Consider the following 14215-nt stretch of genomic DNA (forward strand, 5'->3'; position numbering starts at 1 on the left):
TCCGTTGTGTCCTCCTCCCAGAGTGCAAAGAGCCTTGGCGTGACCCTGGACAACACCCTTTCGTTCTCCGCTAACATCAAGGCGGTGACCCGATCCTGTAGGTTCATGCTCTACAACATTCGCAGAGTACGACCCTGCCTTACACAGGAAGCGGCACAGGTCCTAATCCAGGCACTTGTCATCTCCCGTCTGGATTACTGCAACTCGCTGTTGGCTGGGCTCCCTGCCTGTGCCATTAAACCCCTACAACTCATCCAGAACGCCGCAGCCCGTCTGGTGTTCAACCTTCCCAAGTTCTCTCACGTCACCCCGCTCCTCCGCACACTCCACTGGCTTCCAGTTGAAGCTTGCATCTGCTACAAGACCATGGTGCTTGCCTACGGAGCTGTGAGGGGAACGGCACCTCCGTACCTTCAGGCTCTGATCAGTCCCTACACCCAAACGAGGGCATTGCGTTCATCCACCTCTGGCCTGCTGGCCCCACTACCTCTGCGGAAGCACAGTTCCCGCTCAGCCCAGTCAAAACTTTTCGCTGCTCTGGCACCCCAATGGTGGAACAAGCTCCCTCACGACGCCAGGACAGCGGAGTCACTCACCACCTTCCGGAGACACTTGAAACCCCACCTCTTTAAGGAATACCTGGGATAGGATAAAGTAATCCTTCTACACCCCCTTACCCCACCCCAAAGAAAATAAGAAATAATAATAATTTAAAAAAGAAAAAAAAACTAACTAACTGGCTGAATAAGTTGATGACGGACTCACTCAAACTGTCAAAACTAACCCAAAACTTTACACAACGTTAGACACGGACACAAATGATCTGCTTGGCATGTTAACACACTGGTGGTTTGTTGTAACCGAGTATTGGTGCTAAAACGTGTTATTGGAGACTGGCATGCTAGTTGGCTATGGCGTCATAGGATTCGGTGCCCTGGACAGTTTTCACAGAAGAATACTGTACCAAGTTAGCTAGCTGAATAAACTAAGTTAGTCTATTCCTAGAAAACATTGAACCGCTGTAGTTTACAACAATTATAATTTCTAAAGTGGAAGTTGGGAGTTATATTTGAGTGTTTCAGTGAAACGTAAGTGAGGGAGGCCCCGTCTCTCGCTTTCCCAGATGTTTAGTTCATTTCATTCCGATCTCCTTTGCATTATTGTAGCCATTTTCTGTAGCCTGTCAACTATGTGTCTGTCTATCCCTGTTCTCTCCTCTCCGCACAGGCTATACAAACGCCTCACACCGCGTGGCTGCTGCCACTCTAACCTGGTGGTCCCTGCACGCACGACCAACGTGGAGTTCCAGGTCTCCGGCAGCCTCTGGAACTGACGTTCTGCGGCCAACAAGGCAGAGTTCATCTCAGCCTATGCTACCCTCCAGTCCCTCGACTTCTTGGCGCTGACGGAAACATGGATTACCACAGAAAACACTGCTACTCCTACTGCTCTCTCCTCGTCTGACCATGTGTTCTCACATACCCCGAGAGCATTTGGTCAGCGGGGGTGGTGGCACAGGAATCCTCATCTCTCCCAAGTGGACATTCTCTCTTTCTCCCCTGACCCATCTGTCTATCTCCTCATTTGAATTCCATGCTGTAACAGTCACTAGCCCATTCAAGCTTAACATCCTTATCATTTATCGCCCTCCAGGTTCCCATGGAGAGTTCATTAATGAGCTTGATGCCTTGATAAGTTCCTTTCCTGAGGATGGCTCACCCGTCACAGTTCTGGGTGACTTTAACCTCCTACGTCTACCTTTGACTCATTTCTCTCTGCCTCCTTCTTTCCACTCCTCTCCTCTTTTGACCTCACCCTCTCACCGTCTCCCCCTACTCACAAGGCAGGCAATACGCTTGACCTCATCTTTACTAGATGCTGTTCTTCTACTAATCTCACTGCAACTCCCCTCCAAGTCTCCGACCAATACTTTGTATCCTTTTCTCTCTCGCTCTCCTCCAACACTACTCACTCTGCCCCTACTCAGATGGTAATGCGCCGTCGCAACCTTCGCTCTCTCCCCGCTACTCTCTCCTCTTCCATCCTATCATCTCTTCCCTCTGCTCAATCTTTCTCCCTCCAATCTCCTGATTCTGCCTCCTCAACCCTCCTCTCCTCCCTTTCTGCATCCTTTGACTCTCTATGTCCCCTATCCTCCCGGCCGGCTCGGTCCTCCCCTCCTGCTCCGTGGCTTGACGACTCACAGAACAGGGCTCCGGGCAGCCGAGCGGAAATGGAGGAAAACTAGACTCCCTGCGGACCTGACATCTTTTCACTCCCTCCTCTCTACATTTTCTTCCTCTGTTTCTGCTGCTAAAGCCACTTTCTACCACTCTAAATTCCAAGCATCTGCCTCTAACCCTAGGAAGCTCTTTGCCACCTTCTCCTCCCTGCTGAATCCTCCTCCCCCTCCCCCCTCCTCCCTCTCTGTGGATGACTTCGTCAACCATTTTGAAAAGAAGGTTGACGACATCCGATCCTCGTTTTTTAAGTGAAATGACACCGCTGGTCCTGCTCACACTGCCCTACCCTATGCTTTGACTTCTTTCTCCCCTCTCTCTCCAGATGAAATCTTGCGACTTGTGACGGCTGGCTGCCCAACAACCTGCCCGCTTGACCCTATCCCCTCCTCTCTTCTCCAGACCATTTCCGGAGACCTTCTCCCTTACCTCACCTCGCTCATCAACTCATCCTTGACCGCTGGCTATGTCCCTTCCGTCTTCAAGAGAGCGAGAGTTGCACCCCTTCTCAAAAAACCTACACTCGATCCCTCCGATGTCAACAACTACAGACCAGTATCCCTTCTTTCTTTTCTCTCCAAAACTCTTGAGCGTGCCATCTTTAGCCAACTCTCTTGCTATCTCTCTCAGAATTACCTTCTTGATCCAAACCAGTCAGGTTTCAAGACTGGTCATTCAACTGAGACTGCTCTTCTCTGTGTCACGGAGGCTCTCCGCACTGCTAAAGCTAACTTTCTCTCCTCTGCTCTCGTCCTTCTAGCCCTATCTGCTGTCTTTGATACTGTGAACCATCAGATCCTTCTCTCCACCCTCTCCGAGTTGGGCATCTCCGGCGCGGCTCACTCTTGGATTGCGTCCTACCTGACAGGTCGCTCCTACCAGGTGGCGTGGCGAGAATCTGTCTCCGCACCACGTGCTCTCACCACTGGTGTCCCCCAGGGCTCAGTTCTAGGCCCTCTCCTATTCTCGCTATACACCAAGTCACTTGGCTCTGTCATATTCTCACATGGCCTCTCCTATCATTGCTACGCAGACGACACACAATTAATCTTCTCCTTTCCCCCTTCTGATAACCAGGTGGCGAATCGCATCTCTGCATGTCTGGCAGACATATCAGTGTGGATGACGGATCACCACCTCAAGCTGAACCTCGGCAAGACGGAGCTGTTCTTCCTCCCGGGGAAGGACTGCCCATTCCATGATCTCGTCATCACGGTTGACAACTCCGTTGTGTCCTCCTCCCAGAGTGCAAAGAGCCTTGGCGTGACCCTGGACAACACCCTTTCGTTCTCCGCTAACATCAAGGCGGTGACCCGATCCTGTAGGTTCATGCTCTACAACATTCGCAGAGTACGACCCTGCCTTACACAGGAAGCGGCACAGGTCCTAATCCAGGCACTTGTCATCTCCCGTCTGGATTACTGCAACTCGCTGTTGGCTGGGCTCCCTGCCTGTGCCATTAAACCCCTACAACTCATCCAGAACGCCGCAGCCCGTCTGGTGTTCAACCTTCCCAAGTTCTCTCACGTCACCCCGCTCCTCCGCACACTCCACTGGCTTCCAGTTGAAGCTTGCATCTGCTACAAGACCATGGTGCTTGCCTACGGAGCTGTGAGGGGAACGGCACCTCCGTACCTTCAGGCTCTGATCAGTCCCTACACCCAAACGAGGGCATTGCGTTCATCCACCTCTGGCCTGCTGGCCCCACTACCTCTGCGGAAGCACAGTTCCCGCTCAGCCCAGTCAAAACTTTTCGCTGCTCTGGCACCCCAATGGTGGAACAAGCTCCCTCACGACGCCAGGACAGCGGAGTCACTCACCACCTTCCGGAGACACTTGAAACCCCACCTCTTTAAGGAATACCTGGGATAGGATAAAGTAATCCTTCTACACCCCCTTACCCCACCCCAAAGAAAATAAGAAATAATAATAATTTAAAAAAGAAAAAAAAAGAAAAAAATCATAAGGTGAATGTACCAATTTGTAAGTCGCTCTGGATAAGAGCGTCTGCTAAATGACGAAAATGTAAATGTAAATGTAATTAGTGGCCTTCTTCTTCTGTGGTTTTTAAATGGCTATTGGCAACCTACTGGTGCATTACCGCCACCAACTAAACAGTCATGAAATTCAGTGGCAGTCGGTGCCGTTTAAGATTAGGGAGGACGATTATTTTTTTAATGAGCATAGCTGTCACGATCGTTGAACGGAATGGACCAAGGCGCAGCGTGATGAGCGAACATACTTTATTATCAAAAGTGATAACACGAACAAAACAATAAACGATAACGTGACGTCCTAGGTTAAACACAACCAACAAGGAACAAACCAGAAGGAACAAGATCCCACAACAACTGTGGGAAAACAGCCTGTTTAAATGTGGTTCCCAATCAGAGACAACCAGCAACAGCTGACACTCGTTGCCTCTGATTGAGAACCACACTGGCCAACATAGAAATGAAACAACTAGAACTACAACACAGAACACAAAACACATAGAATCTACACACCCTGGCTCAACATATAGAGTCCCCAGAGCCAGGGTGTGACAGTACACCCCCCCTCAACATAAACCAAACAGGGGAGGGCTGGGTGGGCATTCCTCCTCGGAGGCGGTTCCGGCTCCGGGCTTGCCCACCACCCTCCAATAATCCCCCCGTAGCGCCCCTGGTCCGGTCTGGCCCCGCTGGCTGGAGCTGGACTGGACATCGTAGGAGCGGATTGCTTAAGCTCCGGTGTGGAGCAGCTGACCGGTACCTGACCAGGCACCGGTGACCCAGGCACGGGTTGTGCCGGACTGACGACGCACACCCCTGGCTTGGTGCGTGAAGCAGGAACGGGCCGGACCGGGCTGACGATGCGCACCCCTGGCTTGGTGCGTGGAGCAGCAACGGGCCGGACCGGGCTGACGACTCGCACCCCTGGCTTGGTGCGTGGAGCAGGAACGGGCCTTACCGGGCTGACGACTCGCACCCCTGGCTTGGTGCGAGTGGCAGGAACAGGCCGGGCCGGGCTGGCGACGCGCACCGTAGGCTTGGTGCGAGGGGCAGGAACAGGCCGGGCCGGGCTGGCGACGCACACCTTAGGCTTAGTGCGAGTGGCAGGAACAGACCGGGCCGGGCTGGCGACGCGCACCGTTAGCTTGGTGCGGGGAGCAGGAACAGGCCGGGCCGGGCTGGCGACGCGCACCGTGAGGCTTGGTGCGAAGGGCAGGAACAGGCCGGGCCGGGCTGGCGACGCACACCGTAGGCTTGGTGCGAGAGCAGGAACAGGCCGGGCCGGGCTGGCGACGCACACCTTAGGCTTAGTGCGAGTGGCAGGAACAGACCGGGCCGGGCTGGCGACGCGCACCGTTAGCTTGGTGCGGGGAGCAGGAACAGGCCGGGCCGGGCTGGCGGCGCGCACTGTAAGCTTGGTGCGAAGGGCAGGAACAGGCCGGGCCGGGCTGGCGACGCGCACCGTAGGCTTGGTGCGAGGGGCAGGAACAGGCCGGGCTGGGCTGGCGACGCGCACCGTAGGCTTGGTGCGAGGAGCAGGAACAGGCCGGGCCGGGCTGTGGAGACGGATAGGAGGCCTGGAGTGAAGAGCTGCCACAACCCGTCCTGGCTGAATGCCTACCTTCACACACTCTGTGTGAGGCATCAGCACAGGACGTACAGGGCTGTGTACCCGTACTGGCATAACAGCACGTGACACTGGCGCAGGATATCCGGGACCGAGGAGAGGCACTGGAGGCCACGAGCGCTGAGCCGGCACACTCCGTCCTGGCTGCATGCCCACCTTCGCACGACACGTGCGGGGTGCTCGCACAGGACGTACCGGACTATGCCGGACCACTCGTGGCACAGTACGCAGCTCCGCATACCCCGGAACCTGCCCAGTCTCATGCTGCCATGCCTGAGTACGGGGAGTTGGCTCTGCTCTCCATCCAGGCTCCGCCAACCTGCCTTCTAGCCCCCCAAACCCGGTGGCCTCCTCTCCTAATCTCCCAATACGCCCTGTGGCAGCCTCCTGCTGCCCCGTCGCCCATGCCGTGTGCCCCCCCCTATTATTGGGGGTGCCTCTCGCCTGTCCGACCACGGCCCGGTTGACGCCGCTTCTCCTCTCCTGCCTGGGTCTCCCCCTTCATAGCCTTCCGGTACCGGACGGCCTCCTCCTCCGTAATCTGCCCCCAACCGAGGAGGACATCCTCTAGAGTTACCTCCTGCGTGTGTTCCTGGACACGCTGCTTGGTCCTGGTGTGGTGGGATCTTCTGTCACGATCGTTGAACGGAATGGACCAAGGCGCAGCGTGATGAGCGAACATACTTTATTATCAAAAGTGATAACACGAACAAAACAATAAACGATAACGTGACGTCCTAGGTTAAACACAACCAACAAGGAACAAACCAAAAGGAACAAGATCCCACAACAACTGTGGGAAAACAGCCTGTTTAAATGTGGTTCCCAATCAGAGACAACCAGCAACAGCTGACACTAGTTGCCTCTGATTGAGAACCACACTGGCCAACATAGAAATGAAACAACTAGAACTACAACACAAAACACATAGAATCTACACACCCTGGCTCAACATATAGAGTCCCCAGAGCCAGGGTGTGACAATAGCCTTATTTCTATTACAGCATATTGGATGACTGTCATTCATATTCCATTCAATGTAACATTGATAGGTTTAGGCAATTACATGATACTCAAATTTTCCCTATATCCATCATGAGGTTGCTACAACCTAGCCTATGAATGAAAGTTAATAACAGGTCGAGAGACAAATTGGAGTAATCAAGGTAACATACAGTGACACATTCTATATCTGCACACTCTTGCCTGCATCTAGCTGATCTAGGGTGTAATCATTAGTCCAAACATTTACATTTACATTTTACATTTTAGCAGACGCTCTTATCCAGAGCGACTTACAGGAGCAATTAGGGTTAAGTGCCTTGCTCAAGGGCACAGACAGATTATTCACCTAGTCGGCTCGGGGATTAGAACCAGCGACCTTTCGGTTACTGGCACTACGCTCTTAACCACTAAGCTACCTGTCACCATAAAGCCCTGAGCTCAAACAGCTTCTATTGGACAAATTCAGGTAGGTTTATCCCCATTTCGTTCCGTTTGCTTCCGTTTAAGAAACGTTGGTAACACTTTACTTGACACCCAGCAAATGGTCATAACCATTTTTTGTAGAAAATATACTTTATGACACTGTCAAGAAACATTATGACCATCATAACCATATAAGCCAGATAGGCCTTTCACGTACATGCCCTTTTGTCAGTCATCAGTCAAAAAGAGGGTGTCTTGTCCTGCTCCTGAAATCTGCTCCTGCATTCATCCCAGTAATCAGCAACAGAGCATTGGGGTAGGTGCATGTATGACATCAATGTGTATGCAATTACAATGATAATTGAATATGTTACATTTCAGAAAATGCTATATAACAAACATACTGATCATTTAATATGTAAAATGTAAGAAAATGTTAAATAGCATAAACATACCGTTGACAAGTAGGCTATGGTGTAATGTAATGTTTTGCCTTGTGAGGTAAGTTGCGTGTTATGACATTATGTCAGCTGTTATGACATATTATGACATGGTTATGACCATGTCATAACGTGTTATGACGCTGGATGTCAAGTAAAGTGTTACCGAAACTTTTTTCAACAGAATCGACGATATGAGTACACCCCTGATGACCCGCACAATTCACTTTCATAGCAGCCACATACAAACAGCATCATCTCTTTGATAGTTGTATAATTCCTTCTCATCTACGTGCTCTCCTCCTCTCACCTTTTCCCTTCACTTAGGGACTTCAGTGGGGAGTAGTGAGTGAGTGCCCACTTCCAGAGGAAGGAGAGATTATTGGGATGGAACCCCTATGATCTCTCTCTCTGAGCTGACTGACCAACACTCAGATGGTGTTATACTCACCCCTACTGGACACTGGGGCAATATTCAGGTTGAGTTTGTAACATATCAACATATACTCGCTTTGAAAAAAGACACCTTTCTGACACAAAACAGGTGAAGTAAAAATCATTCATTAGAGCAGATAAAGAAAATAATTTGCTATCTCCTCATTAGATTACAAAAATAATATATGGATTGGTGGGAGTACAGAAATGCATCTATATGTTTATGTATTTACATGATACACAAGTAGTGGTGTGCATACAGCCTCTTTAAAAAAAACAAGAGACAAGCCACCAGGGGGGAGAATCATACATGCAAAAGCCCTGAGCTCTATCCTTGCCCTGGCATGGCCACACAGATCAAAAAGCTCCATGTGTATATTGGGTTTAGCCAGCCAAACACCTGTCCAGGTGAGAGTATCAGACAGTCTCAGATGTAGATCTCATGTCCCAACTCGGGGGCATACACCTGGTCCTGCTTGGGGAAGTCTAAGGCAGGGACACCTTTGACCTTCATCTTCCAGACCCTCTTCCTCTGTCTGTCCTGGTCCTCCTTGGTCCTATAGCATCCCTCCCCCAGCTGGTTCATCTGGTGGTTCTGGACCCTGAAGTACTCCTCCAGCTGGGTGTCTGTGTGGAGCCTGAAGGCCCCACGCTCCCTGAGTGAATTAATGAATAAATGAACAAATTAATTAATTAATTAATGGATGGATAGATTCATGAACAAATCAAGGAATACTTTAAAATGTCTCATAGGAAAATTAGCTTGGTAACATAAAGGCATACCATCATAGAGATCCTATAATTTATTTGTTCTATGTGTAATTCTATGCATATCATACCTGAATGGGTCTAGAGGGTTGTACTGGCTAATGGTCTTATTGGGCATCTCAAAGTCCACGTGGCGTCCCGACCGCTTGCTCCTCACCTTCATGAACATGCGCTGCGGGGCCTGGACATTCGACTGGGCGGTGGTAGTGAATGCCCCCACCTTACGCACCGCCAGACCCCCTATACCACAGGAGGTCTGGGGCCTCTTGTTCTCTGGCTCGGGGCATGGCTGACGCTGGGTGGAAGCTGCGTGGCTGGTGTGAGGCCGCACCATGGCTGGGGAAGGAATGGTGGAACAGACCTCACGACAGTTGAGGGAGTGCCTCGGGTTGAGGTCCAGAGCGTGGGTCATGAGGGGGACGTAGGTCTTGGTCATGCCATGTTGGAAGACCTGGTGGCTGGGTCCTGCTGGGGCCTTCTGTGACTGACTCTGGGGGCTCTGTTTTGGGGCTGCAGGTGGGAATGGTGAGGCATGGGGCTCTGGATCCATCCCCTGGACAGGTGGAGGTAGAGGTGGAGGGGAGCCCCAGGCGTCTCGTACACGGGCGTTGAGTTTCATGTTGGCCTCGGCCTGGTCGCTTCCCTGGGGCCGGTGGGTGGAGTTGACCTTGAGGAGGACATGCTCAGGGGTGACGGGCCGATGGGGGCCCCTCTTCTTCACTCGGTCTTTCACTGCCTTCTCGCTGCGCCTCAGCACCCACTTAGACGTCACAGACGGCTCCCTCGCTGTGAGAGGCCGCATATACGGTTGATTACAAGGAACAATAGTAAACATGCACTTTGTTATACAGCCATAAGGACTATAGTCTGTCTCGTTTCTGTCTCTCTCAATTACTATTCTATTCTATTACGTTCAACTGTATTCTATTCTATCCTATTCTATCTCACCTGAGCCAGTGGTTTGACTCCTGGGCGTGTGACTGGCCCTGCTGTGGGAGTCTTGGCTGTGTCCGCTGACGGGTCTTCCAGGAGAGATGACCGAGGGGGGCTTGGTGATGAACTCTGGCTGCAGGTCGATGTAGGCCCGGCTCCTACGGTGGCCCTGAAGTGCACTCCACGTGGCCGGCCTCATAGACTCCTGCTGAGCAGCTGTGGAGAGCAGAGAGACCACAGAAATAGAATTAGTACCATGGCAAGTCAGACCATGGCAATTCTATTTCTATGTCAGAGACCATGATAAAGGATAGTCACTGCAGGATGATATTAGCCTAGCCTGGTGGTCCAGTCTGTTTGTGCTTAATCCCATGCTCTATGTTCTGTAGACCACTATTATATGGTTGCTATGCCATACGTACATGAATGAATACAGAGGGGTCTGCAAACGGAATAACACACTGTTTCAGAGCAATATTCAGGGTTTAGTCTGGCCATAGGTGAGAGTGAAGAGAGACACAGGAGATAAATCATGAGGGTAGAGGAAGGTGTCTGGAAAGACAAGGGGTTAATAAAAGCGAGCGATAATGGAGCGATATTCAGGTTGGATTTAAGGCTAATCGGCCACCAGACCCAAAGAAACACTCACCCTGTGCTCGGCGCATGTTGGGAGCTGACAGAGAGCGTGCGTGGTGGGACAGCCCGGGCCTCTCTGGCTTCTTGCTCTCATGGTCGTAGATCTTACGATTGGACGAGCCTATCTTTGTCATGCGCTCAGCCCGCACGTAGGAGTAGGGGTACTTGTTTTTATTGAGCATGCTTTTAAGAGTACCCCTGAACTCGTTAAAGAACTCCCTCTCTGCCAGCACGGAGTAGTCCCAGCGCACCCTGGTGAACTGGTAGACCAGAACACTGGTCCCCGTGTTCACCACCATACTGGGAGAGAGAGACAGAGGGAGGAAAAGAAAGAGAGGAAGAATAACATAAAGTTATGACTATAACTACTGTTCCCTGAAGGAGGGAAATGAGACGTACAACATACTATGGGGAGTCGCACTCTTGCGACTTCGGTTGAAGGATCTCAAATCACGCCTGACAAGGCCATTGAAATCCGCGCCTCGCTGGAAACCCCACCTTCCACAGGTGATAAGCGTGAGACTCGGATTCATTCCTTCAATTTAATACCACTCTTCACCGAGCCCAGGAACAGGTGGTGTGGTTCCAAACATATGTTGTACCTTGTTTCCCTCCTTCAGGGAACAGTAGTTATAGTCATAATGTTCCCTTTCAGTCAGTCAACTTCGGTACAACATACTATGGGGAAATAGAATCACGCCCCATGCCGACTCCAACAGATACTAAATGAAACGGCCCATGGCAGTCCACTCAGACCTGCCCCCACAAGATGTGGCAGTCTGGGTATTGCGCACATGGCGCACTGCCTAGTAACTTTCCCCTGTCCCAGCTGTAAGCACACTGGGAGCAGTGACATCCAAGCGATAAAACCTCACAAAAGTGTGTGGTGATGCCCAACTTGCCGCAGCACAAATATCTACTACATTCAACCCTTTAAATAATGGCCAAAACGCTGGCAGGCCCCTGGTGGAGTGGGCGCGTACACCGCTAGGTAACCCTTGCTGCTATATGCAAGGGAGATAGCCTCCACAATCCAGCTGCTTAAAGAGTGCCCTGCCGTTAGCTGGATTAGCAAAACAGACAAAAAGCTGGTCATATAACCGGATATCCCTGGTCCGTTCAATGTACGTGCATAACGCTAGCACTGGACACAGGGCATGTAACCTCTGTTGCTCTTCAGAAGCAAAAGGAAAATAGCTCAAAAGCTAAGGACCTGTAGGACATAACCATGACGTCAGGGCGAAGGCCGCATTTGGACGCAACGTCACCTTAGAGTCGCCCAGGGCGAACTGAGTACAGAAAGGGTGTACGGATAACACGTGAAGGTCCCCAACACGTTTAGCTGAGGCCAAAACCACGGGCAAGGTTTTACAGGAGATGATATTTAGATCCACAGACTCCAGTGGTTCAAAAGGAGGCCTCACATAGAGCATCCAAATCCAAATAGGCGCAATAGGTTTAGAAACTGGCCTGAGACGGCGCACACCCTTTAGGAACCGCAACGCCTGGACACAAGCCCTGCTGTGGCGCCCTTCAATTCCCACATGACATGCTCAAATAGACACCATGTACACTTTCAAAGTGGAGAATGAATGATCCTGCTCGAAAAAGCTCCTCCCCAGAGCACTCTGAAAAGGAACAATTCCTTTATTTTGGGACCAAAGCAGAGGTCTGTACAGGACTGATTTCTTCCTCCCACTCCCGCCCGCATCTTTTCATACTGCACCCGCCCACACCCGCTGGCTTTCTGTCCAACTACCACGCACGCATACAGCCCCATGAAAAAAAGGTACCCTTGAGGACGAATAGTAGTAATCATGTTCGGAGGTAAACCTCTAGCCGCGAGATTGGACATCTCAGGGGCCAAGTCCACAGACCCCAAATGTCTGGCCGAGGGTGCTAAACCTGCCCGTGCGCCTGGAATAGCTGATCCCTGCGCAGCGGGAGTTACCACGGGACCCTGCCCAATAGGCGGCCGATCTCCGCGAACCATGGTTACTACGAGTAGTCACAAAATTCAACTACAAGCCCTCCAGGCGCACCCTCCCCAACGCTCGGGTCCCTCATCGAGAAAAACAGACGACAATGCGCGTTTTCTCGCGATTCATAAAGATCTACATCGGCCCTGCCGAAAACCACCCATGGGTGTATTCTCCACTCCTGAGAGAGAGGGTGACACCTGGACAAAAGATCTGCACCCGAATTAGAGGCAACCAAGGACATGCATCGCCCAATGGGAGAGCATGTATGCACTGCTCCCCAGCAACAGGGAGTGAGCAAAAGTTAGGAGGGAGAGAGACAGAGTCTCTCCCGGACTGTTGATGCATGCCACCCACTGACATATTGTCGGTTCTGACCAGCACAAGCTGGCCCGACAAAAGCAAGGAGAAGCGCGTGAGCACCAGATACACTGTTAGGACCTCCAGGTAATTGATATGCAGTGCCACCAATCGCCTACAGGGCCCATAACCTGTATCACTAGACACCTCATAGGGACTAATGAGCTACAGGCAGGAATCAGCAATGTTCCCGGGGCCACCCATATGTAAAATGTATGCACGCATGACGGTAAGTCGCTTTGGATAAAAGCGTCTGCTAAATGGCATATGGTGCATTCGGAAAGTATTCAGACCACTTTACTTTTTCCACATTTTGTTACTTTACAGCCTTATTCTAAAATTGATTTGTTTTTTTACTCATCAATCTACACACAATACACCATAATGACAAAGCAAAAACAGGCTTTAGAATTTTGAGCAAATGTATTTAAAAAAATTAACTGAAATATCACATTTACATAAGTATTCAGACCTGTTTACTCAGTACTTTGCTGAAGCACCTTTAGCAGCGATTACAGCCTTGAGTCTTCTTGGGTATGACGCTACAAGCTTAGCACACCTGTATTTGGGGAGTTTCTCCCATTCTTCTCTGTAGATGCTCTCAAGTTCTGTCAGGTTGGATGGGGAGCGTCGTTGCACAGCTATTTTCAGGTCTCTCAAGAGATTTTTGATCGGGTTCAAGTCCGAGCTCTGGCTGGGCCACTCAAGGACGTTCAGAGACTTGTCCCGAAGCCACTCCTGCGTTGTCTTGGCTGTGTGCTTAGGGTCATTGTCCTGTTGGAAGGAGAACCTTCGCCCCAGTCTGAGATCCTGAATGTTCTGGAGCAGGTTTTCATCAAGGATCTCTCTGTACTTTGCTCCGTTCATCTTTCCCTCAAACCTGACTAGTCTCCCAGTCCCTGCCGCTGAAACACATAGCCACAGCATGATGCTGCCACAACCATGCTTCATCTTAGGGATGGTGCCAGGTTTCCTCCAGACGTGATGTTTGGCATTCAGGCCAAAGAGTTCAATCTTGGTTTCATCAGACCAGAGAATCTTGTTTCTCATGGTCTGAGAGTCCTTTAGGTGCCTTTTGGCAAACTCCAAGCGGGCTGTCATGTGCCTTTTACTGAGGAGTCGCTTCCGTCTGGCAACTCTACCATAAAGGCCTGATTGTTGGAGTGCTGCAGAGATGGTTGTCCTTCTGGAAGGTTCTCCCATCTCCAAGGCCCTTCTCCCTTGATTTCTCATCAACTTCTTCCATTAAGAATGATGGAGGCCACTGTGTTCTTGGGGACCTTCAATGCTGCAGAAATTTTTTGGTACCCTTCCCCAGATCTGTGCCTCGACACAATCCTGTCTCGGAGCTCTATGGACAATTCCTTCGACCTCC

General features: G+C 51.0%; 1 protein-coding gene across 2 annotated transcripts in view; it reads right to left on the reverse strand.

The window, feature by feature from the left end:
• Nucleotides 1–7576: 7576 nt before the first annotated feature.
• fbxw10 (F-box and WD repeat domain containing 10) overlaps nucleotides 7577–14215 on the reverse strand; it is a 45201-nt gene continuing 38562 nt past the window's right edge. For both annotated transcript variants that reach the window (XM_041858922.1, XM_041858921.1), the window contains exons 12-15: nucleotides 10515–10801; nucleotides 9881–10081; nucleotides 9004–9718; nucleotides 7577–8820 (exon numbers count right to left, since the gene is read on the reverse strand). In XM_041858922.1, coding sequence (XP_041714856.1) covers nucleotides 8592–8820; nucleotides 9004–9718; nucleotides 9881–10081; nucleotides 10515–10801 — 1432 coding nt within the window. In that variant the 3' untranslated portion in view covers nucleotides 7577–8591. The remainder of the gene's footprint in view (nucleotides 8821–9003; nucleotides 9719–9880; nucleotides 10082–10514; nucleotides 10802–14215) is intronic.

Source organism: Coregonus clupeaformis, chromosome 31, assembly GCF_020615455.1.
Source record: "Coregonus clupeaformis isolate EN_2021a chromosome 31, ASM2061545v1, whole genome shotgun sequence".
Taxonomy (NCBI): Eukaryota; Metazoa; Chordata; class Actinopteri; order Salmoniformes; family Salmonidae; genus Coregonus; species Coregonus clupeaformis.